General features: G+C 36.1%; 1 protein-coding gene across 1 annotated transcript in view; it reads right to left on the bottom strand.

The window, feature by feature from the left end:
• The window catches only part of LOC149803008 (exportin-6-like), a 142,767-nt gene that overhangs the window by 30,331 nt on the left and 89,132 nt on the right, over positions 1-23,304 (bottom strand). Inside the window, exons 15-17 of the mRNA XM_089952548.1 lie at positions 17,864-18,010; positions 10,665-10,854; positions 7,375-7,530 (exon numbers count right to left, since the gene is read on the bottom strand). Of these exons, the coding sequence (XP_089808674.1) occupies positions 7,375-7,530; positions 10,665-10,854; positions 17,864-18,010 (493 nt within the window). The remainder of the gene's footprint in view (positions 1-7,374; positions 7,531-10,664; positions 10,855-17,863; positions 18,011-23,304) is intronic.

Genomic DNA, 23,304 nt, shown 5'->3' with positions numbered 1-23,304 from the left:
TTTATGAGTGAATTTCTTTTTGTTACATATCTGTTGTTGCTCTTGGATTTTATAACAACTCTGTCAGGCACAGCAAAAGACATCAAGGGTTTCTTTTTAAAAGTAGTTCCTAATGCATGAACACCATGACTGAGATGACAGGCCTGAGATAACCAGACTGAGATAGGAAAAGTAAGGTTTACAAAACAGGTAGATTTCTCCAGCACATGGGTGAGAAAAATATATGACAAGTCTCTAAAGTAAGACTTAAGTTCTAAAATACACCCTTGAAGCCTCAAGAGGGTTATATAAGATGAATGTCCCAAAGGCAATTAGAAATTGATATGCTGATGTCCAACATACCTATCTGACCTCACCCATATGTACACACCAGCAAGATACTTACGCTCCTCTTCTGACAACCGTATACTCATTATTCCAAGTATGAAAACAAAGTCATATGGACAGCATTCTTTTGCATACCAGGGCCCAGCAACGTGGAATGAATTGCCCACTGAACTTAGACACAAAGACACTGTGCTCACATTCAAGAGGGCTCTCAAAACTCACTTATTTCGACAGCAAGAGCAAACTTAATGACCTAATAATGTTTGCTACCTGAAATATTCTCAGCATGTTTTTTATTTTTTTAATGTTTTTCTGATTTCATGTTGTTTGTTTTTGTAATAATATTATTATATTTCTTATCTTATAGGTGTTGTCAAAAGTTGTAAAGCGCTTAGAGCTTCTAAAGATTAGGCGCTATACAAAGTCCTCATTATTATTATTATTATTATAATTAAAAATGATGAATGAAAAAACAAAGATAATGTGTGAAAATAATGAAACAGCAATAATAATTACAAATTACAAACTATGTTCAGATCTGCTTTCCTGTTAAATATTTTTAACAATGCTTACACAATTATGTTGCTTTGCTGTCTACAAACTTCACCTACATCACAAGGTGATTAAAATGACTTGAATATATTAAATAGGTAATTTTCTTTACAAAAAAAAAGACAGTTAAGAAATTTATGCACAATGCTCGATCATTATTAAAACTGTTTGTTTTTTCTTTCTTTTTTAAATTATAAATATGCTATATCTCGACAAGTCAAAGTTGAAGAGACGTGTGAACATGTTTACAAACATGTGACAGGATCAGGACATCAGCATATTGATTTCTAAACCAGTTGATTTTTATCAATCTAAATGTTTTGAGGGAACTGAAAAGAAAACAAGACAGTGCATTATTTGTCCTAATATGTATTCTCTTCATACTACACTAAAACAGCAACTTTTGAACATGAATAATGTTATAATAATGATTAAGTAATACGAATCAGTGTATTGTCAATTTGATAAAAAAAGGGTGAGTTGTATATCCCATAGTTAAATGCAAAGATTTCTAAAAATACAATCCATAAGCATTTTTAGTTTCCTTCACAAGATCAGAAGACTGGTGACTGATGACATTCCTTCTTATTATTAAATGTTACACTTTACAGGCTCTCAAGTTTTCTGGTCCCAATTTTCCCTTGAATCACTTTGTATTTTGTGAGAAATGGAGAATGTATTCTCTGTATCAGCATTAGAATGTGGCAATGACAAAAATACTTCAGTTTTTCTGTGGCTGGGTATTAAAGGTTGCTGACTGCTAACCACTATTCCTCCAAGCTAGGTTCACCCCAAGGAGGAAGTTCCTCAATCACATGTTAAGATGTATTCCTGAGCATCATATTTCTTACCTGGTGGTGTTTTTATCATTAACAAAGAGCATATTTTGGTATTTTTAAATAAACTGAGCTATAAAAATACATAAGCTACACTGGAATATTCCTCTAAAAACATCCAGAACAATGCAAAACCATTAAATAATACAAAAAAAATCAAAATTTCCAAGTGATTCAACTTAAATCTTTTTGGGGTCGGTCTCTCTGTTTTATCTCTCATCCATTAAAGATCGGCAGTTTCTATTAAAAGACTTGAAAGCCATCATGGACCACTTTTGATCCCTTATTACTTGCATGGGTCACTGTGCTATAACATTTTTGGTCTCCAGCAGACTAGTTTTTGAAGCATAAGAAGAAAATGTGTAAAAATACTGGTCTTTAAAAATAAAATAAAAATTCTTATTTTTCAAATGCAGTACATTTCAACCAAGGAATGGCACATGTGGTAGGTGGCCTAAAAAAAGTGTTTATGTCCCATCACCAGTAGAACCACATGTATTATGTTTAACATGAGGCAACTGTGATATGTATGGCAACAAAGGACTGTTTGTTAAAATAGAAATTATTGTACATGTTATGTGTATCTATATTATGTGTATTAATTTTCATGATTACAGATTGTGTGTGTGCGCATGTGATTTGGATTTTTAACATAGCATTACCAATTTTTCAGTCATATCTCTACGATGTTTGCAGTGTGGTAGTTTATAGTGATGTCTAGCACTTGGGCATCATGCCGCAGACATGCAGCATCATGTCCCACCCAGTAACATTATCCTGACACCAGGCCGACCAGTTCTAGCACTAACCTCTTAATGCTGAGCGCCAAGCGAAGAAGCTCTTAGTACCATTTTTACAAGTCTTTGGTATGACTAGGCCTGGGATCAAACCTACAACCTCCCACATACAAGGCGGACTCTGATTACAGTTTGTAAGGGCCATTTAGTAAATAACATGAAATACTCATTTTCTTTAAGATTGTGGGTTTTTACTTTAGGATGAGGTCATTCTAGTAAAGACATTAATGTTTCAAGATAATGAGATGTAGTCTTATCAAAGTAAATATGTTGATGAGATTGGAGTTCAAGGTAATGGGTTTTCCTGAAAAACCAGGCTGATTTAATTCCTGATTGGCTAGCTGCTAAGTACTTGACCTTGTTGACAGAGTCGGAATGATCTAGGATGAATATTTTGACTCTCATCCATTTGTCTTAGTTTTTATATATGGGATATAGACTTGAGAATTATTATTCCAACAATAAACATCAGCTACAGAAAACATGTTTTGTATGATAGTAACTTTTGTGAAGTGTGGGCTAAGGGCTCGAATTTATTCAAACTGAGCTATGTTAAAACCCAGGACAGATTCAAATTCTAGAAACAGAGGGAGGGATTTTTGGTTGATTGATATCAAAATTGGCAAAAAGATCTGACAGATCATTATCATGTCTACCATGATGCCTGTATATGTTCAATATCATAAAGAATTAGCCTTTGCTAATAATTGGAGCCAACTGCGTCTCTTCAAAAAGCCAGAAAAAAAGTTGGCAAGTTGAGGGACTGAGACACTCTGAGAGACAATGTTTATGATACTGCACAAGTCCATGAAAACATGCCACTTTCCCTCATAAACCTACAGTGTGATAAGTCTTTTTTCTCTTGAGATTCTCTCCACAATCAAATGTTTACATTGTTTGTCTCACAAGGTTGTTTGGACATGAGCCAACCATGCAGAAGACAGTCCAGACAGGGATGGAACACCCATGGCCATGGTTACTTGAGAAGGATTTGAGTTGGCTGGAATCTTCCTGGTCAGATCTTTAGCTAGATCAAGTATGTTGATAGCCCAGGACTTGTCCATCTGAGAGGGGCTATCAGAATCATCTTGCATTTCTGACTTCTGGATTATTTTTGGTATCATGACCACGGGTGTGGGGTAGGCAAATGCCTACAACCCCTCTCAAATGATTGGCAGTGTGTACATGGCCCAAGCTTTGGGGGGGGGGGGGGCTGGAAAGACAAAGGTGGGTAATGTCTGATTCCACCTTGTTGCAAAATATTGATCACCAGATGCCCCCAAAGTGCGTAGATCTGAGTAAAGACCAATATCTGAGTAAAGACCATGTGATGGGGAGACCAATCCATGTGAAGGACTTGACCTTTCCTGAATAAAGTGTCAGCAAAGATATCGAGTCTACTGTGAACATGTCTGTTGGAAATGGACTCTATGTGTTCAATGATCCTGATTATGCGAATACAAGAAAGCCATAACAGATGCAGGTCGGTGATAAACTTCATACCTAGATGGATAAAAAGTTGGGACGGATGGAGGTTGAACTTTTCCTATAAAACCTAGACAAAAGAAGATCATTCCTTCCTTCAAGAAGAACAGAACTTGCCACATGTTTCTGGACAATGTTGTCCTGGCATGCAGCAGTCGTTGATGAAGCCAATCAGAACTGGATGATGATGCAACAACCTTGGTAAAAACACAAAGCCTGACATTGAGGCCAAAGGGTAAGACTTTGAACCAATAAACCATGTTGCAGTAGCAAAATGGAGACATTTCTGTGGATAGGGATGTGAAAATATTTTTCAGTCAGACTGAGACCTACGGAATACTCATCCCATCAGATGGAGACAGGAATTGATCTCACTGTTTCCATCTGGAATTTCAGTGGTGAAATGAATTGGTTGAAGCAACTGAAGCTGATGGCAGCTTCTAATTGCCTATCACCTTCTAAATAAGAAACAACCTTGAATAAAACTCTGGTGATTGTATGGTCACTGCACAATTTCCACTGCCTGTTTTTTTTATGAGTGAATTTACCTCCAGTTGTAGACATGCATCCTTCTCCAGATCTGATGTTACATACATGAAGAGGGGAGAGGAAGAATATGGAGGGGGCTGAATAAATGAAATCATGAGTTTCTCTGAAATGACCTGGATCACCCAATCATTTTCCAAGAGGAATAGGTAGATTCAGTGAGCCTGAAATTGCAGGAGTTGGCCACCCACAGGTGGGATGTCTGCAGGCTGTGGGGGAGAATAGGTCAATGTTTATGGTTAGGAGGCATGAAGGCAGAGAAACTTGGTTTCTTACTGCCTTTGTACAAATGCTTTCTAGTTTATCTAGACTGTTGTCTCCTGGCATTATGTTGGAATTCACATCTGACTGAAAGAAAGGATTGTCATGAGGCTACTTAATGTCCCTGTACAATGGCAAGGGCTGAATATTGTCAAACACCTGTGTGTGTTTAGCAGCAAGTTGGAGGGCAGTTCATGAGTTACCTTCCTCCAAAGTTCTTCAATTCTTCCTCCAAAAAGCAATGGTGACCCAAACAGGGTCATCTGTATGGCTAGGGTATGATGAGGCTTGCTCAACATGGTCTGCAGACATGCATCATGTAATAACAGGTCTAAGCTGGCAGAAGCAGTCAGTGCATTGGCCATGGAATGGTGAGTTGCCTGCTTAATGACTCTGGTAATCTTGGCTGTGCCTCCCAAGCGTGGTTATTGCCCGATTTCTCACTGAGTCAGAAAATTGCCAGCGAGGCCAAAAATAACATTGAAGTAATAGTAATGATGTTCCGGACTAGCTCTGACATGGCATGGAATATATTTTTAACCATTTTATAAAAAAGTGGAGTGGACATATGAACGACTGCTAGATTTCTGTCACGGGCCAGGAGATCATTAATGAATGCATCTGAGCGAGTTTTATACCAGTGAGATGAAAATGTCTCTTGAATGTGGCATTCTAATTCTATCTGAAAGCTGGTCATTGATCCCCTTAAAAAGCATGAAGTATGGCATCTCTACCTCCTCTTTTAAATTTACCGATGCCTTACCTTCATAGTCTTGAGTAGCAGTAGGGGGTGATGGCTTTCTGAAATTGACAACACCCTATAAATGTTCTTGACTGCAGCCTTGAGGCTAAATACAATCCATTCCATGATCGAATCTAATAAATTTTGTTTTATTCATCGTTTTTAACCATACCTCATTCTTCCTGATCACATTTTAGCAACTGGTCCATTGATATTAGATTTTCCAGTATGCTGTTGGACACATGTGAGCGATTACTGGAATAGCTTTTTCATTGACATAATTGATTATCCAAAGGGATGTATTCCATAATAACTCAAGCGTTATATGATTATTTATAAAATACCATAGATTATGCTTTCTACTGAATCCCCTAAATCATATGTTTATAATTGTATTTGACAAAGTTTCTCAAATAAATATGGTTCAAGCTAACACAATTCATGCAATTTTTCATACATAAAAAAATAATTATTCATTTCAGTGTATGAAAAATTATATGTAAAATAAATAATTATCATTTTGCATTTTGCAGTTCTGACCGTATATGAAAAATAAAGGGATCATACCTGAACAAATTCTACGGAACACACGCTACTTGACAACCTAACAAAGTAAACATATATTTTCTGTCCCATTCTGCTCTCAACTCAAGAATCTAATTACGATAAAAATAAAAGTACTCAAAAAGATTTTTGTTGTTATTAGTGTGAGAGAGAGAGGATTATCTCTCAGCGTGAAAGCTCATCTGCATTTAGAGCATATGTAGCTGTTATGTTGTGTAATGTTGGCATGTAAGACGTATCACATGTTAATATGTTTTAGTGTGCACTAAAGTCAAAACATAAATATCACTGTCGAGGTCTTACACGTTGGACTAGCAAAATGATTAAGATGGTTTGAACATGTATTAGTTAAGGGTATTACATCGTCAAGAAATTAAATGCATGTTGTATTTTTACAGCAACAATAATCTCATTATCAAATTGCAAAAAAATATAAAGAACTTGAAATCACATTTTAGTTATTGCATGTGAGCGGGCGCCATGTGTGTGCGAGAGATGAAGAAAAAAAATTCCGTGTACAAGATCGTATTTATTCAAGGCGGTTTTTATTTGTAGCTTTGCAAAGAGAAAAAAGACTGTATTTTGAGCTACCTGACGATTATGATAATCCTCACTTATTACGACCCTACTATATTCTATTATCAGTAAACACCATTAAATCAACAATTCTTGTTTTAATTACAATGTACATTGTCACAACAACTACATGGCTATGCAGTGTTATTTACACGGTAATTAAACATGCTTAGTGCTTTGGTTATTCCAGCTGAAACCAGATTGAGGGAAAGAATCAACAGAATAGGTCAAATCAGCAAGGCTGCCAGTACGGAAATGAGGCTCTTTATGGAAATGAAAATCTATCAATGTGCTATTGAAGCATGAATGGTAAATGTGATGATAAATAATAAATGTTGAAGTTTTAACTGAAACACAAATACAAGAGAAATGCATTTTGGTACATAAATATTTCATGGCCTGTAAAAATCTATACTGTACTGTATCTGGATCAGCTACCAAAGTGTGACCTTGAGCTGGCACTTTATTCACTTGCCTATTTAAGATATGAAATTCAAAGTGTTGATGCACCAAACTCTCCCTGACATTTATTCATAATTAATGGCCTCCTAAGTGTCTTTCTTTGGGTCAAAATAAAATCATACATGTATAAAATATCACTGGATACAGGTATTGATTAAAACAATATGTTAACATTTTATGGTGTTTTTGCTTACAGTTACCTTGCCTTTAAATGTCCTTCACCCACCTGGTTGATGTATGAAGACAGGGAATATGGCCAGAGTGACCTGAATGACCTCCTGAAGAGACTGGTAACAGATTTGTTTGGACTTCACAACCTCTCCTGAGATGGACCCAACCCAGTCTTGAAACATGTGCAAGGTTTTTCTTATAACTGGCTTTGCTGAAATATGTAAATTCATAATCTTTTAATTAAATTTCCGAAAATGAATTGCATCTTCCTTACAACATTCAAAAAGCAAAGGTAATAAAACTACATAAACTTGAGGAATAAAATAAAATATAAAAATTTTCAAAAACTGATGGATACAACTGACTGACTTTTGAACAAGCCCAGTACATCTATGATGCAGATGAAATTGGATGCCAAGTTAGGATACATGGACACATAACTGTTCCTTGACTGGTTCAAAGATATTTTTTTTTAGCCAAACTGTGGAAAAGAATGTCCAGTCCTCCTTGTCATGGATAATCATGATTGTCATGTGAATCTGCTACTTGTTATGCTTGATTGAGAAAATGGTATAGAACTTCTTGGCCTTCATCTTCATGCAGCTCATATCCTTCAACCTTTACATGTGGGCATTAATGGTCCTTTATAGGCAAAATTCAATGCACAGGCAACAAATCTTGGATATCTCAACAGAAACTAGGTCTTGAACAAGGCAAGATCCCCTGTTGTATTAACCCATGCTACTGACCAATTATGTTCACCAAAAAAATTAAAGATCATTCTGAAAATCTGGTTTCCTTCCAGTAAATCCTGATGCCACTAACAAGAGTCAGTTTATTCCTTCCAATCCAACTGTTCAAACAACTCCATCTTCTTCATACCAGACTTCTATTTCCCAGTCTGCAGATTGAGTACACCAGCCAAAGGGATATACAACCTGTTCAACATGTGGTACATTTTTGGTGGGAAATCCACTTGTAAAGTAAGAACTAATCCCTGAAATGCTATCAGACCTGTTTACCCATGTGCCAACCAAACCATAAAACAGCTAAAAGAAAGACAGTAACAGAAGCATGGGTTATTACCAGTGATGCATTTTTCAAATACCTATAGTAGATAAATCAATAAAACTAACAAGAAAAGAAGAAACTGAATCATGGAGGAGAGATAGGGATAAGAGAAGGAAACAAAAGCAGACTGAAAAAGAAAACTGAAAGAAAAATAAAATAGCAATGAAACTGAAACAGAGACACTGTGCTCAGATGAATGTATACAATGTTTGCTTTCACCAAGAGCCACCAGATAACAGTTTAGTCAAGACAGTGGCAGTGATCTTTTGCCAGTTGAATGTGACCATTGCAAGAGATGGTACTATCAATATTGTGTAGGAATGGGAGATGCAGAAGACATTGAATGTGGTATTATTCTAGTGTTGATGGCTGCATTGGCTCCAACTGATGTTACCTGGATGAAAACACAGCTTAAGTACTGAATTTGTGAGGTCCTTGACTTGCGCCCACACATGATGGTATTGTCTGAAACAATCAGGTGACCACCGTTTGTTGGCATAGTTTTATTCTTTTGTATTCTTATTTTGGTCAAACCACAGAATTAAATATCTACTAATCTGCTAACACTGACAGGCAAAATCATGAATTTAAGTACACATAAAAATGTTTTTTAACAAAATTGTAAAAACTGAACCCCACAAAAATAAATTATACTACATTACCACTGCCAAAAGATGCATTTGATATCTTATTAGCTTGCAAGAGTTGGATTGTGAGAGAGTAGATGTGCTTACGATATATTATGATCTGGAAAGTATGAGGGGTATTAAAATGTTCTGAATATTAGTGTGCTGTGCAAAATGTTTTTACTAGTGAACATTATGTCAATGCATACCCTCAAAGTACTCCACATGCACCTCTAAACACTTTTCTGTCTGACTATCCAATTCTTAAAGGCCATCTTGTATTCTATTTTCAGTAAGTTGCTCTTACGTTGGAAAACTGCACTTCCAATCCCATGGTGGCTTTTAAATCATCTGCACCTCAGTAAATCTGTGATAAAAGGATTCATCTAGAATCACTTGGAGCTAAATCAGGACTGTATGGAGAATGCTGTGCTGGCATTGAGTAGATGGATACTTTGGGTACCTGTGCACAGATGGGTGGTTTGGTAGTGGCAACACTCTGGAGGCATGAAAATGTCCAGTAACAAAGCAGAATCAAGCACAGATACCTTAATGACCAGGCCTTTTGCACAGAAAAGTAATGTGTCTAAAGCTCAGTCTAAGTCAAGTAATTTGAGATCTCTACTTGCTTTCTCTGATCAAAACTTTATTTTCTCTCAAGTCAGGTTTAAAAAAGTGTTATCACCTGTGACAATCTTATTCAATCATCTGTGGTCCTTCTTTTTAAATATGGTAAGTAGCTCGTTGTTGATTTCAACCCGAGTGTTTTTAATCAGCCATCAACAAATGTGGGGCCCATCTGGCACAAACCCTTCTGAACTTCAAATAACTGTTCAACATTTGAAAAACAGCTGATGAATTATTGCCTGTTAGAAATAAATAGCACTATGTATTGAGCATCTTCATCAATTGCCCCATTCACAGAAGACACTTCCACCTCACCAATCCCAGACAACTGTTTTCTAGAACATGAGTCCTCTTCCATGGGTTTGCAATCATCTTTAGAATAATGAGCAAAATTTTCACTTGGGGCCAACTAGATAAAGATAAAGGTGTGTGAAATTTTTATGACTTTCCTAAAAGAAGTCATGAAGCAGAAATGATAAACAACTGCAAACAGATGCAAGATGGGTGCAATGCGATCTTGAAGTCTTCAACCAACAGAACTATAAAAATGCTTTCCATGATAAACAACCACAAAAAGAACAACTTGTTTCTCACTGAACTGTAATGCCACATGTACAATAACTTGCCTAAAACATCTTTTGATGCCTCTGACTGAACTGTGTGTCACAAAACTAAACCTTTTCAATCTTGCACATTAAGAATCAAGCATACATTCTTAGTTAAAATGAAGAGATAGAAACAGAAAAATAGACTGGAAAACAGTGGAGTGACGTGTAAACACTATATATATATATATATATATATTATGCCCAATGCTGTGACCAAACAAGTTCACGTGGCTTTGCTTAGTTTTGCTAAAAGATCTAATCAAGCCACTGACTTATGACCATGATAAAGTATGTCAAATTTTATGAATCCAAATGCAATAATGTTAATATTAACACTTATTCTTTCATAAAATCTTTGCAAATACTTAGTTATTTTAGTGTTTGTAAGAAAGTGCACTATTATCATTAATTACCACTATCCTGTGTGGCTTTATTATTGATGAGGGAGGATGTGTCTTTGAGCTGTAGATATTGTACAGCAAGCTGGTGTGTAAAATCATGATGGCTGGCTGCTCGAGAGCTCCAGTTCTGATCAGGCTCGCTGAGGTTTGGCCATGGCAAGATCAGATACAAAGAAAGGGCCCTGTACATCAGCAGCTGAACCTAGGTGGAGAGAATTGAAATTGAAATTGAATAATGTAATCAGAATACAATTAACAGCTCAACATTTACTAGTCTCCAGTAGCCATTGTAAACAATATCATGCAGAAAATAAATTAAGACTAAATTGATTGCGGCCCCTTTTCTAGTCAAAGATTTTTCTGCAATATTTTTTTCTTTACATTAGAACTGTGACTCATTTTATAATTGAAAACTGAACTATTAAATGCACTGTATAGCTAGTAGTGTGCTGACATATTGTGAAACCACCAACCTAAGTACCTACCTAAACACCTTTCCATCCAACCTACCTACTGTGACAGGACATAAAGGAAAATATTTATAAAAAAACCCTCCCAAAAAAACCCATTCTTTTCTATGTTATCAAAGTTAAGCTAAAATAATGAATTGATAAAAGCACAGAATAATGTTGTTTTTGTGTTAATTTTTAATCACTCTTTTTAAAATATGCTTGACAAGTCATTATCATCATCCAACACAATCCAAATTATCCTGGCTTTTAGTAACTTTGAAGTGACAGCCATCAATTAATAGTTTATGCATCAATGATTACCTTGATTAGCCAGCCCACAATAGGTGAGGCTTCACATAAAAACAATCAGTCAATCACCTAATTCCTATACTCATTCACATGTACAAGATTGTTAACCTGCTGAAGGCAACAGATGTATAAAGTTCTAGTATGGATGAATGAATGTCATCAAAAACATAAATACCTAACCTGTGTTGCTAAAAGATAAATTGCTGGTCACAGTGACCTTCTTTAGTTTTAAGGATGTAGCAGTAATGAAATATCCAATAGCCCATTTCATGCAGACTTTGGTGAACTTCGTAATTTGCTTGGAATTTTGATCACATGGCAGGTGGTCAGCTGACCGTAATAGGTGGTGGGCCAAATAAGGCTAACGCTTCAGCATCAGCATTAAGTTCTGTAACTACTTCAACATCGTTTATCAAGTTGAAAAATGCATACTCAACAGCGATGCTGCTGCAGATATTGACGAAATTTAATATTGGAACCATCCTGTCTTATTTTCTGGAAAGCAGGGCGGATTTCAAACCCACACGAGCGAGTAGCTTTGAGCTTTTTACATCTGGACATGTACATGTAAGTAAGAAGTAAACAAATTTAATCCTGGCAATCAAAAAGCAAGTTGTTCAAACTATTTCTGTGCATCCGAAACGTCACTATAATAAAATGCGTTTCATATGAGTTTATCAGATTTGTTTTTGAAAGTCTGTGGATAATTTACATATAAATTTCAATCATTTAATTTTATTTCTGAAATATTTCTGAACAACAATGGATGCCATTTTGTTATGTACATGTATCCACCAGTGTTTGATTGGCTGGAGTATAAAGTAACTCAGGAAGTTATTTGGATAATTACGGAGCAACTCGGTCAAATTCGGTATGAAATGGGCTATTAATGCATCTCAAGACTGGAACAATAAACATCAACAATGTTGTTGTTGTTGTTGTTGTAGGGTTTAACGCCATTTTTCAGCACACGATATGCTATACATGGCGGCCAGTTTTAATGGTGGAGGAAGAACCCAGGAAAACCCCTGAAAGAACCACCGACGCACGAGAAGCTATTGGCAAGCTTTCTCACATACCCACATTGGCCGAATCGGAGACTCAAACCCACGCAGACAGAGGTGAGATGGCAATGATCTGTAACAGAGAGTGCTTTAGACCACTCAGCCACTCAGGGCCCAACATCAACAATGAATAAGCTTTTAACATTTAATTAAACAAAGTCACTGAAGCATGAAATATAAGTCACAGAGACCTCATTTTGCAAGAAAGATACAGAACTTACCAAATGTAGCCATTTCCAAGTTTCTCGACTCAGGTACGAAAAAACTACTGTGGTCATGAGCTAAATACAAAAACTTAACTAAAACCAGTAAAAGATGAAATCTCTCATGATGATCCTCTATTGCTGTAACAGATTGTGGTAGTAACAGTAATGCATATCATTATCAATTTCACAATCTGTGAAGATGCATCCTCTCACTAAAATTTAATGAATCTTGGTATAACAACATGTATACTGGGTCCTTAATACCAATATGGCTCTGAGCTAAAAGCTTAAACTAAGAAAGGATGAATTATACATCACTGTGATCTCAACAAAGATGCATACAATCATCTAGTTTGAAGATTCTACCATGAATAGAGACCAAGACATAGACTTAAGACAAAAATTTTAATCAATGTCAGTAAAAAATATGGGTCACATCAACCTACTTTGTGATGAGGGAATAGTACTCATCTAGATGCAACTCCTCACCATGTTTCATGAATCGAGGTATAACTATATATACAAGGTGCAAACAGTTGTTCTGATCATGAACCAAATGGAAAAACTTAACCTAACCCAGTAAAATGTTAAATGTAGGTGACATGGGCCTGTTGTTGCACAGGTGTGGTGCCAAATCTCATTGATCTTATTATAACAGTATGTGTACAAGATGCCAAAAACCGTTTGGTTATAAATGTGTGTTTTAGATTTTTAACATAGCATTAACAATTTTTCAGTCAATCAATACGATGTCTGCAGTGTGACACTTTATAGTGATGTCTAGCACTCTGTATCATGCCACAGACATGTAGTATCATGTCCCATCTAGTCATATCAAAACGACACCAGGCCAACCAGTCCTAACACTAACCTCTTAATACTTAGAGCCAATCAGGAGAATCCATGAAAAGGATCCCCAAACTTTAGTGTTTATGACCCATTCTACTATTCCCTTCTTTGAAAGACATCTCACTCATTCCTTAGGGATTCCACAATTGGCTTGGTGAAGCCACAGAGGGATTCTAGCAAGAGGTGGATTCTCCTGAGAGTGAAGTCACCAACCCTATCTCTTATTGTGGAATGGACCCATGCTAAAATGTGGCCATCTGGCACCCATTATGATATCTGGAAGATAAGGACACTGCAGGAAAGGGAGTGACTCCCTATGGCCATATGGTGGAGTGTCTGTAAGCTTCCTGTCAAGGTCATTCTGGTCACTATGGCTTATGAATTAAGGGTAAGAAAGAGTTTTAAAGGGTGTCTGCTGATACTTATTAAAGCATCTTGATGGGATACCCACAGACCTATCTGGCTTGTGACATTTCTTTGCCAGTTATCTGGGCCTGAAATCATGGCCAATAACCAGTGTTTTTGATCCCTGAGATCTTCAGAAACTGCTGAATAAGGACTGAATGTCCAGTGAAGTTGCCCTCAACAAATCCTTGCTGTCAGCCAATAAGGCCTTTGAAGCATACAAGCTGGTGCCCCTTTGAAAATGGAGAAGCCTGCAAAATTGATACCAACAGTGACAGTGGTTTGCTGTCTCTGTGATAACCTTAAGAAGTCTCTGCAAGGCAACCTCTGACAGTCTCCTCATTTAAAAGGTAAGTGCCACAGAAAGATCATCTTGTGAAGCTATGGTAACCATTTTTTTATCCTCAAGTTTCATGGCTATCTGATGGGGATGCAAGTCCAGGTCCCTGTTGATACCCCTGATACAACTGGGATGCTCCCATATTCAGGCAATGGATTTGAGTGGTCAGCCACTGATACAAAGGGTCACCTGTCTCCCTCTTTGGCTTCTGCAAAATTCTGTAATATGTCCCTTACAACAGACAAGTCCCCAAAAGAGTCTCCAGACTCCTAGTTATCCAAAGACAAGATCATCTTCAGACAATGATCCAGAAAGAAATTTATTATATGTCCACACTTCTTCCTCTAAGACCTGGCCAGCTTCAGACAAATATCCAGAAGGAAATTTATCAAATGTCCATACTTCTTCCTCCCTCTATCCATCTCATTAGTGTGAATGATGCAGCTGATAATCAGATCACTGACGAGGTTGCAGAATGTTGACTTGCCATGTTTTTGGTTCTGAGATCAACTATAACTGTTATTGTGGGCATGATCTGGAGCAAGTGAGAACAGATGAGAAAACATTCTAGGTTTTTAAGTAACATCCCAGAATAGTTCCCCAACATGGCCATAGGTAAGTAGAGCAGAGGTATCAGCTCTGTGGGGCAGGCTCCCAGGTACCCGATGAAAGGGAAATTATATGTGATCCTGAACTGCTTTATTGTAAGTTGTTTATACATGTCACCTCCCAAACCCCTGAGAGGTATAAGCATAATTATTACTAATACGAATGGCAAAAAGTGTAATCTGAGCACAGAAAGAGTAATCTAAATATTACATGCCATAATTACAAAAAAAAATATGAAAAACATACATTTATTTTTGCTATTTACCTGGGTCTGCAATTAATTAAAATTCCTGTAACAAATTGTTAAATCCATATGGATTAGTACAAGAATAGAGACATAAAACAAAATAATATTATTTATATATAACATTACTTTAAATAGTCTATATCACATGTTTACGTTTGATGAAAGGCATAGCTGCCAATCCCTGATTACAAAAATACTGACTGCTTATGACAAACATGATGATTTTCAGGAAGAAATACTAATTTTTAAAAATTTTAATGCATATATAACTATTTACAACATCACGTTCAAAGCAGATTATCGCAAGGAAATTTTTAATTTTTTTTATATAAAAAAAATTGGATTTTTTAAAGAAAACATACACCCATATTCAGGTCCAAAATACAGGACAAATGCGGAAAAAAACAAGACACTTGGCAGCTATATGAAAGCTTGTAATGTCAAGTCAACAAATTCTGAATGCTGTATTACATCACTGTTCGAAGTCCTATTTCAAAATTTTTACAGCACTATTGATTTGTCCTTTTCCTGATGCAACATGTTCTTCAGTTTAACAAAATCTCTTTTCCCAAACATTTAAAGTCATATAACATCCATGAGTCACATTGATAAAACCCGTTTCACATAATAATTGGCACCAAGTATTTTAAAAATAAACTGGTCTGCAACATGATTATGTATCAAAACGATAATGAATCTGTGTAATATGGTTTAAAATTCAAGAAACCCATGTTTTCTTGGAAACGTGTCATGTACAGTTACTATCAATAGAAAATAAGGAAACTGTTTGATGTAAATAGCCAAATGGTCCCATACATAAAAAAATTAAGATTATTAGACGGATGTATATGATGGATCAATGTCACATGACATGAGACTCAAATTGTACTTGTTATTCTGTGTCTCACTCACTCCTGATATTGCCAGATACAATCTTTGATCTTAACCTGGAAACTTTTTTCTTACGTGGACTAAATGGGTACCCTATAGCTAATTTTATTACTCATGTAATGTCAAATGGGTGGGTACCCAATTATGCCAGGAGGTGCCCCTGATTCCTCCTTGGATTAGTGGGCTGGCAACTTTCTGGTTTCTGGAATGCCCTGTGAGCTGGCAACTTTCTTGAACCATAAAGTGCCACTGATCCATCTGTGGCTCAGCATATTGGTGACTTCCTTAGAGCAGTATGTGCCATTGATCCTTTCTTGAATCAGTGAGCTGACTTTCTTCTTGAACCAGAAAGTACCCCTCATACCTTCTGAGATGGTATGCTAGCAACTTCTTTACACTAGGAAATGCCACTGATCCCTCAGCAGTATGGCAAGCTGGCAACTTACTTGAATTTGGCTGGTACATCTGATCCATCGAGGTACCAACATGCTGGTTAATACCTTACACAAAGAAGTGCCACTCAATCCTCCTTGGAAAATAAGAGGCGGTAGCTCCTTGCTTCCTGACCTACAGAAACAATGGCTGTCTGCTGGATCCCACAACTACACACTCAACAAGGACAGCCATCCTTGCAAGTGCGATATTTCCTTTCATAACCTGACAGTTGGAGGAAATACACTTTGGACTGGGGACTAGAACCATGAAAAGTGACAGCAAATTAACAATAACAGGTAATGCATTACTGCTAATATAATTTTACTATTCTCATAGCTGCCAAACCCCCGAGAACAAAAATACTGACTGCTTATGACAAAAATACTGATTTTCAAATAATAATTGTAATTATTTACAATAAGTATAATCGTCAGTAAAGTAGGACAGTGCCTTACTTAATAATTTAAGTCAAAGTTGCATGTTTTACACTCTAGCATCTTCTGAATGGGAAACCTTGTTCCATTTGGGTGCCACATCTCAATTTGTGGCCCTAATTAAACTCAAAATGTATGGCCCTCATAAATCTGCATCAAGCAACAAGTTCTCATCTACTTCTCTGATCAGACACTCAAAGGCATTAACCCTTTAGCTACCACTGCAGCATCTACATGCAGCCTGTAAATAGCTCTTCAACCCACTGCCACTAAATGTGGTGTTGATAACACTTAGTCCCCACTAATGCATGAACGCATATAATCCATCACTACATGAAAACCTAGTGCCACATAGATGCGTACATTACCACTATGTTAACTGAACCTTGATTGGTTGAAAGTACCAAAGTTTACACATCTTTGATTATTATAACCAATGAAAGAACTGTTTACTCAACAATTTGATACAAATCTGAAATGTAATCAGCTAAATTTAGACACAACGGAACTGTTTTTCTGCACTTCACAAACACTTGTAGCTGAGATAAACAAAGATTGGTTCCAATTCAGATATGAGCGAGTTTTAATAACTTAATGCAAGGAATATAGAAGAATTTACTGGATCAATCCAAGCAAATGGATCAAATATTGATATTAGTCCAGTTTTAACACCAGATGCAAGTGATTTTGATTCAGATGATGATGAGGCCATAGTCCCACTTGTACAATGGAGTGATGATATCTTCATGTTTGAGACCAATGATTTTGATTCTGATGTCAGTTAAACTATTCAGCATGGACCACCAAGCAATGAGAAAGATTTTCTTCTTAAGTTTTTTCCTCAATTTCTGGTGGAAAAATGTGTTAAAGAAACAAACAATTATGCCAAGATAATGGGACAAAACAATTGTGCAGAAAAATGATAATTTCGCAAGACTATTTAAATTTCCTTTATACCAAGCCAACTTGCCTCCATGCTAATCTGTGAAAACTGTCCTCGCCCTGCTGACTGGAAGAGCTGTTGAATGCCATCCAATTGGAGTCCAAAGGCTGGCCTGACAGTGGTCATTAGACTCAACAGCAAGTGGGCAGCTGAGTGGACAATTTTCTCTGGCATCTGTCAAAGTATCCAACAGAAATAAATAAATACACAGACATTTATAAAGGTCAAGAAAATAACCCTTGTGTGCATCTGTTCATAAGAAAGAAGATACTAATTATAACAAGAGTCCCAAGTGGGCCTGAGATTGATCACCTGTAAACATCTACCTAATAGCCACATATAAGAGCAGACTGCTGAGAAATCTAGATCAATAAGATGATTTCTGCAGAACTGTTTACCTATATGCTATGGATGCAAGTATTATGAAAACAACTTTTTCAAGGTGTTTCTATTGTTTATATCTTCATTCACATTTGATTGCACATCAGCATCATTTGTCTGATATGAAAAAGCCTTGATGTCTGGATGCTTGTGTTGTTTAATTTTTTTTAGTTCAGTAATGTTGGTCATATCTGATGTCAGATCAGCATTATTTGTAAACGTTTCACAGCCCTTCATAACAGAATGTTTTCTGTCAAAAATAGTGCAATTTGGTTCATCTGTTTCTGAGATGAAATAATTCAAAAGTTGATCAATTTTAAGTAATTTCAGTTGAAATACATGTTGTACTGACATCTTTCATTTGACTATGAATGGTGTTCATTCTAATTCAACATATCAAATTTGGTCTCATATGGTCAGGCAGTTTTAGAAGGCCATTCAGTGTGTGTGTAGGTGTGTGTGTGTGTATATATATGATTGTCATATATATATATATATATATATATATATATATATATATATATATATATATATATATATATATATATATATATATATATATATATATATATATATATATATATATATATATATATATATATATGACAAGCAAAATCTGTTGGTTTTACACCTGGTAGATATGTGAGCCACACTACTGTTTTGGGAGCCAGCAAAAATACATTTGTGGCCCAGCATATCACAAGGAATTTCCTACTAAGATTAATCAAAACTGGCTGAGCCATTCTGAAAAAGTATTAAACATGGTTCCTACAGAAGTTACATCATTGCTGGGGCTCCACCTCAGATAAATTATTTTGCCTCATAGCCATCAAATTGTTCCAAGCAAGTTCAATCAAAAATAGCTTGGAAAAGAAACTGAAAATAGGTTTCACAACCCAACTGCTAAGGAAGCTACACTGTTGCTAACAGAACCATCCTGATCATGATTCTGGAAGAAAAAAGTCCTATGAATAATACCTACCAAATTAGTTCAGAAATGTTAGAGAAGTTGAATACTTTCCACAGCTGATGAGGAAACCCACACTGTTGCTAGAAACCACCACAGGAAACATGTCTATTAGGACATGTCACATTGCTATACAACTCAGCATGCCACCCTGGAAACAAATCCAGCAGGTCATGCCATAACAATTGTTCCTATCAAATTCAGTCAAAATTGGCTAAGCCAATTCTATGAATAAGTTGAAATATATTTGTTGACATGGTTGCCATGGAAGGCATACCACTGAAAGAAGATTCACTCAGCACACAAATCTGACAGAACTTAACCCAAGAAACAATCCCACCAAGTTTGTTCACACAGGGTTCATACATTCTGGAGAAGCAGCAAATTGATTTTTCAAAAGTTGTGATGAAAGCCACACCTCTGCCAGAGTAGCCTTCCGAGAACAATTCTAATAGAGAATGTCATAAGTAACAATCCTATAAAGTTGTATTAAATTTGACTCAAGTGATTTAGAGAAGATGAAAATAGGTTTTCCATCTGGTGCTAAAGGATCCATACCAGTACTAAGGGAGCCATCAACTTCCCTAATTTTGTTAGAGCATATCCAAAGAAACAATCCTACAAAGTTTGACCAAAATGGACTCAACCTTTCTGGAAAAAAGTTAAAAATATGATTTCCATAAAGATGTTTTGGAAGCCACACAGTTTACATGCAAGCCACCCAATACTTTATTTTCATATGTGACATATCCTTAAAAGCATTCTAAGTCTGATCAAAACTGACTCAGCCACTCTGGAGATTTTAAAAATTGGTTATTGTTGTAAGTGCCACTGTTGCTAGAGGAGCCACCATGAACAAACTTTTTGTCGAGCATGTTCCATGGAATTGTCCTGCAAAGTTTGATCCAAACTGTCCCTGCAGTTTTAGAGAAGATGTCAACAATAACAAACATGAACAGACAGAAGTCTTATGCAGGATAATGTGATAAACTCACATTGCCTTTGGCCTGGTAAACCTAAAAAAAGAGAAGTTAATGAATTCATGTAAGAGCAGATCAATCATTTTTATATAGAAAACAAAGATGTTTTCTCCTTGAAGAAAAGTAATAATAAAACAAAACTGTTCCATGCAAATCTCTGGAAGAAAACAGTACCTTTAAAATGACAAATTACAAATGTGTCCAACAACATGGATGCCCCTGCCAATATGACACCATTAAGAGGAAAGTTCTACATCAAACAGAGACTATAAATTTGTAAAATTCTGACAGAAAACTGAAAATAAATCTCAGACTAGGTCTTCTTACTGTAAAGGTGCAGATAAAATTAGGTTACAATACATTAACCCTTAATAGTGTATCAGCTGAACTGCCCAATATGCACAGAATTTATCCGTTAAATAAGAAATTTGGCATTTCTTAGGAGTATACTTCATGTACAATAATATTCTTAACAGTGGGTAATTTGTTGTGAACAAGGAACAGGGATTATGCATGCCTTATTTCAGCCAGCAAGGAATGATATATTCAGCTGTCATGGCAACCAAACCATGTTTTAATTTAAAAAGAAAATTGTTACATAATGAAATATTGTTCAATATTCTTTATACTTAACTTTTTTCTCTCATGAAAAATCAGTTATGCTTTAAATTTTCCTAACTTATGATGAAGAAAACAGATTATCTAGAGATCTTAGATCATTCCATATATTACTGACATGTGATCCTACCAGTGGCAGGTAAAAAATACCATTTGAAAGGCCATCAACCACACATACAATTTTATAGTTGAAATCAATTGCTTCTGAAAATTTAATGAAACAAAATATTATGAATGATTGCATTGCAAAAACAAATATAAACATCACTGACCTTTACTGAATGTTTTGTAACCATTACCACTTAGGATGGTATGCATGCAAGTGCAGACTATTCTAAACAACACTGATTTGAATGACTGAATTGCAACAACAAAGGCCAACACCACTAGTCCTTATTTAATCTTTTGTAACCACAACCACTTAAAAAGTAAAGACTGTTCAATGAAGTAATTATTTGGCTTACTGCTAGTTTCCCAAATTTTTCAGATCACACATGTAGTGTCATTTGTTACAGACTGTAAATGAGACTAAAATACACGTCTCCAACTGCCACTGTAGTGCCAAGGTCATGTGAATATCCATTCCCATTAACCATTCTTTCTTCAAAGTGAATAGACATAGACATACATAGTCAGTTCAAACATTTGTACTGCTTCTTTATCTTTGTCAAAACCTGCACTATAAATTCATACTGAGGACTCTTCTTAAAGGGCTTCAATGTAGAGGTTGAGTACATCATTTGTATTTGGAGTTAATAATGCCTCAAGTCTTTGAACTGTTTTCCAATTCAAATGTCATTGTTAAATGGTTGTATTGTTTCTTTTTTTATGTTACAGTGATTAATTACATCCTAACCACCAAGCTGTCCTCTGTTCACCTTGGTGCAGATGGTTACAACCTTTGTTTGTGAGGTAAATTCCTTGATGTCATCAGCAATGTTGTTAATTTAAAAATGGTTTCATATTTACATATATATACCATATTTCCCTAAAACCTGATCATAACTGGAACAGTTGTTATTACACCTGATCACTAATAACATTAACACCTAAATAACAAAGGTAGAAACTATAATGAAAACAAAGAAAAATTCTAATACTGGAGGAATATTACCTTAGTTCATGTTGCAATTCACATTCTAATATATGTACATGTAATCATTAGCTCTTCAGTATTTATAATTATTTACAGATGAACACAATATTTTAACATGAAAATGAGTAAAGAATACAGTATAAGAACTTGTGTTTATATTTCCTTCTCCAATAGCACTGATTTCGACCTTCAAAACTGGTCCTTTTGCACAAACCTTTTAAGAGAGACCACCGGTCTTGAGAGATTGCTCTTTGATGGCAGAATGGACAGTTTCTCAAGACAGGTTTTACTTTACTTTTGGTCCAAAAATTATGGAAGTCATCATTTCAGAAATAAAGAACAAATAAACTTAATTCCTACAGTTATTTTATATTAAATAAAACAAATATATGTGGAGTTAATACAACAAACCAGGTTTTTATGCAGGCATTGTAGTGATCTGGACAATAGGGAAGGGCTGCAAGAAAGGGCAGTGTTAAGGGCCAAAGTGGTGGAAGTGCTCCTTTTTTTCTATCTAGTTGGTGTGGATGTGTGATTCAGATTTTTAACATGGCTTTAACAATTTTTCAGTCATATCACTATGGGCATCAAGCCACAGACATTTAGCATCATGTCCCGTCTAGTCATATCATCCTGACACCAGGCCAACCAGTCTTAACACTAACCTCTTAATGATGAGCACTAAGCAAGTGTGTGTGTGTGATTTGGATTTTTAACGTAGCTTTAAAAAATTTTCAGTCATATCGCTATGATGTCTGCAGTGTGACAGCTGCAGACATGTAGCATGATGTCCCACCCAGTCACGTTATCCTGACACTAGGCTGACCAGTTCTAACACTAACCTATTAATGCTGAGTGCCAAGTGAGGCATCCCACATCTGAGGTGGACACTCTAACTACTAGGCCACCGGAACAGTCCTAAGCAAGTGAGCTGCTGGTACCATTTTTATAAGTCTTTGGTATGACTATCTAATTGGGGTAGTGAATTTTAAAATTTGCACCAAATCCCATCAATTCATCAATTACTACTGGACTGGATGTACATGCTCTAACTGGGACGTAACTGTCGGGAATGCTTGCGAGGGTGTCCTTGGATTATGATCAGGTACAATAAAACCTATCTTGAGATCACTACTATAAGAGACTACATGTCTTGAGGGACAATGTTATCCATGCACAAATTTATTGATTATATAGTGTTATTACCTGTTATAAGATACCATTATTTTCTGGCAGAAGGGGTTATCTTTCAAGACAGGTTATACGGTATCATCAAAGAAACATTTACTTCAGGTTTTGTTTCTCAAATATGTTACTCAATCATAATGTATCATTATTAAGGAGGGATTTACAACCCCTTACCCTGGAAATTGCTCCAGTCTCTGGTCTCCTAATATATCCAAGTATCTTGAGATATGGGCCAGGA

Source organism: Sinohyriopsis cumingii, chromosome 3 (genome assembly GCF_028554795.1).
Source record: "Sinohyriopsis cumingii isolate HCF-2022 chromosome 3, ASM2855479v2, whole genome shotgun sequence".
Taxonomy (NCBI): Eukaryota; Metazoa; Mollusca; class Bivalvia; order Unionida; family Unionidae; genus Sinohyriopsis; species Sinohyriopsis cumingii.
This window is presented reverse-complemented; position numbering and strand designations above follow the sequence as displayed.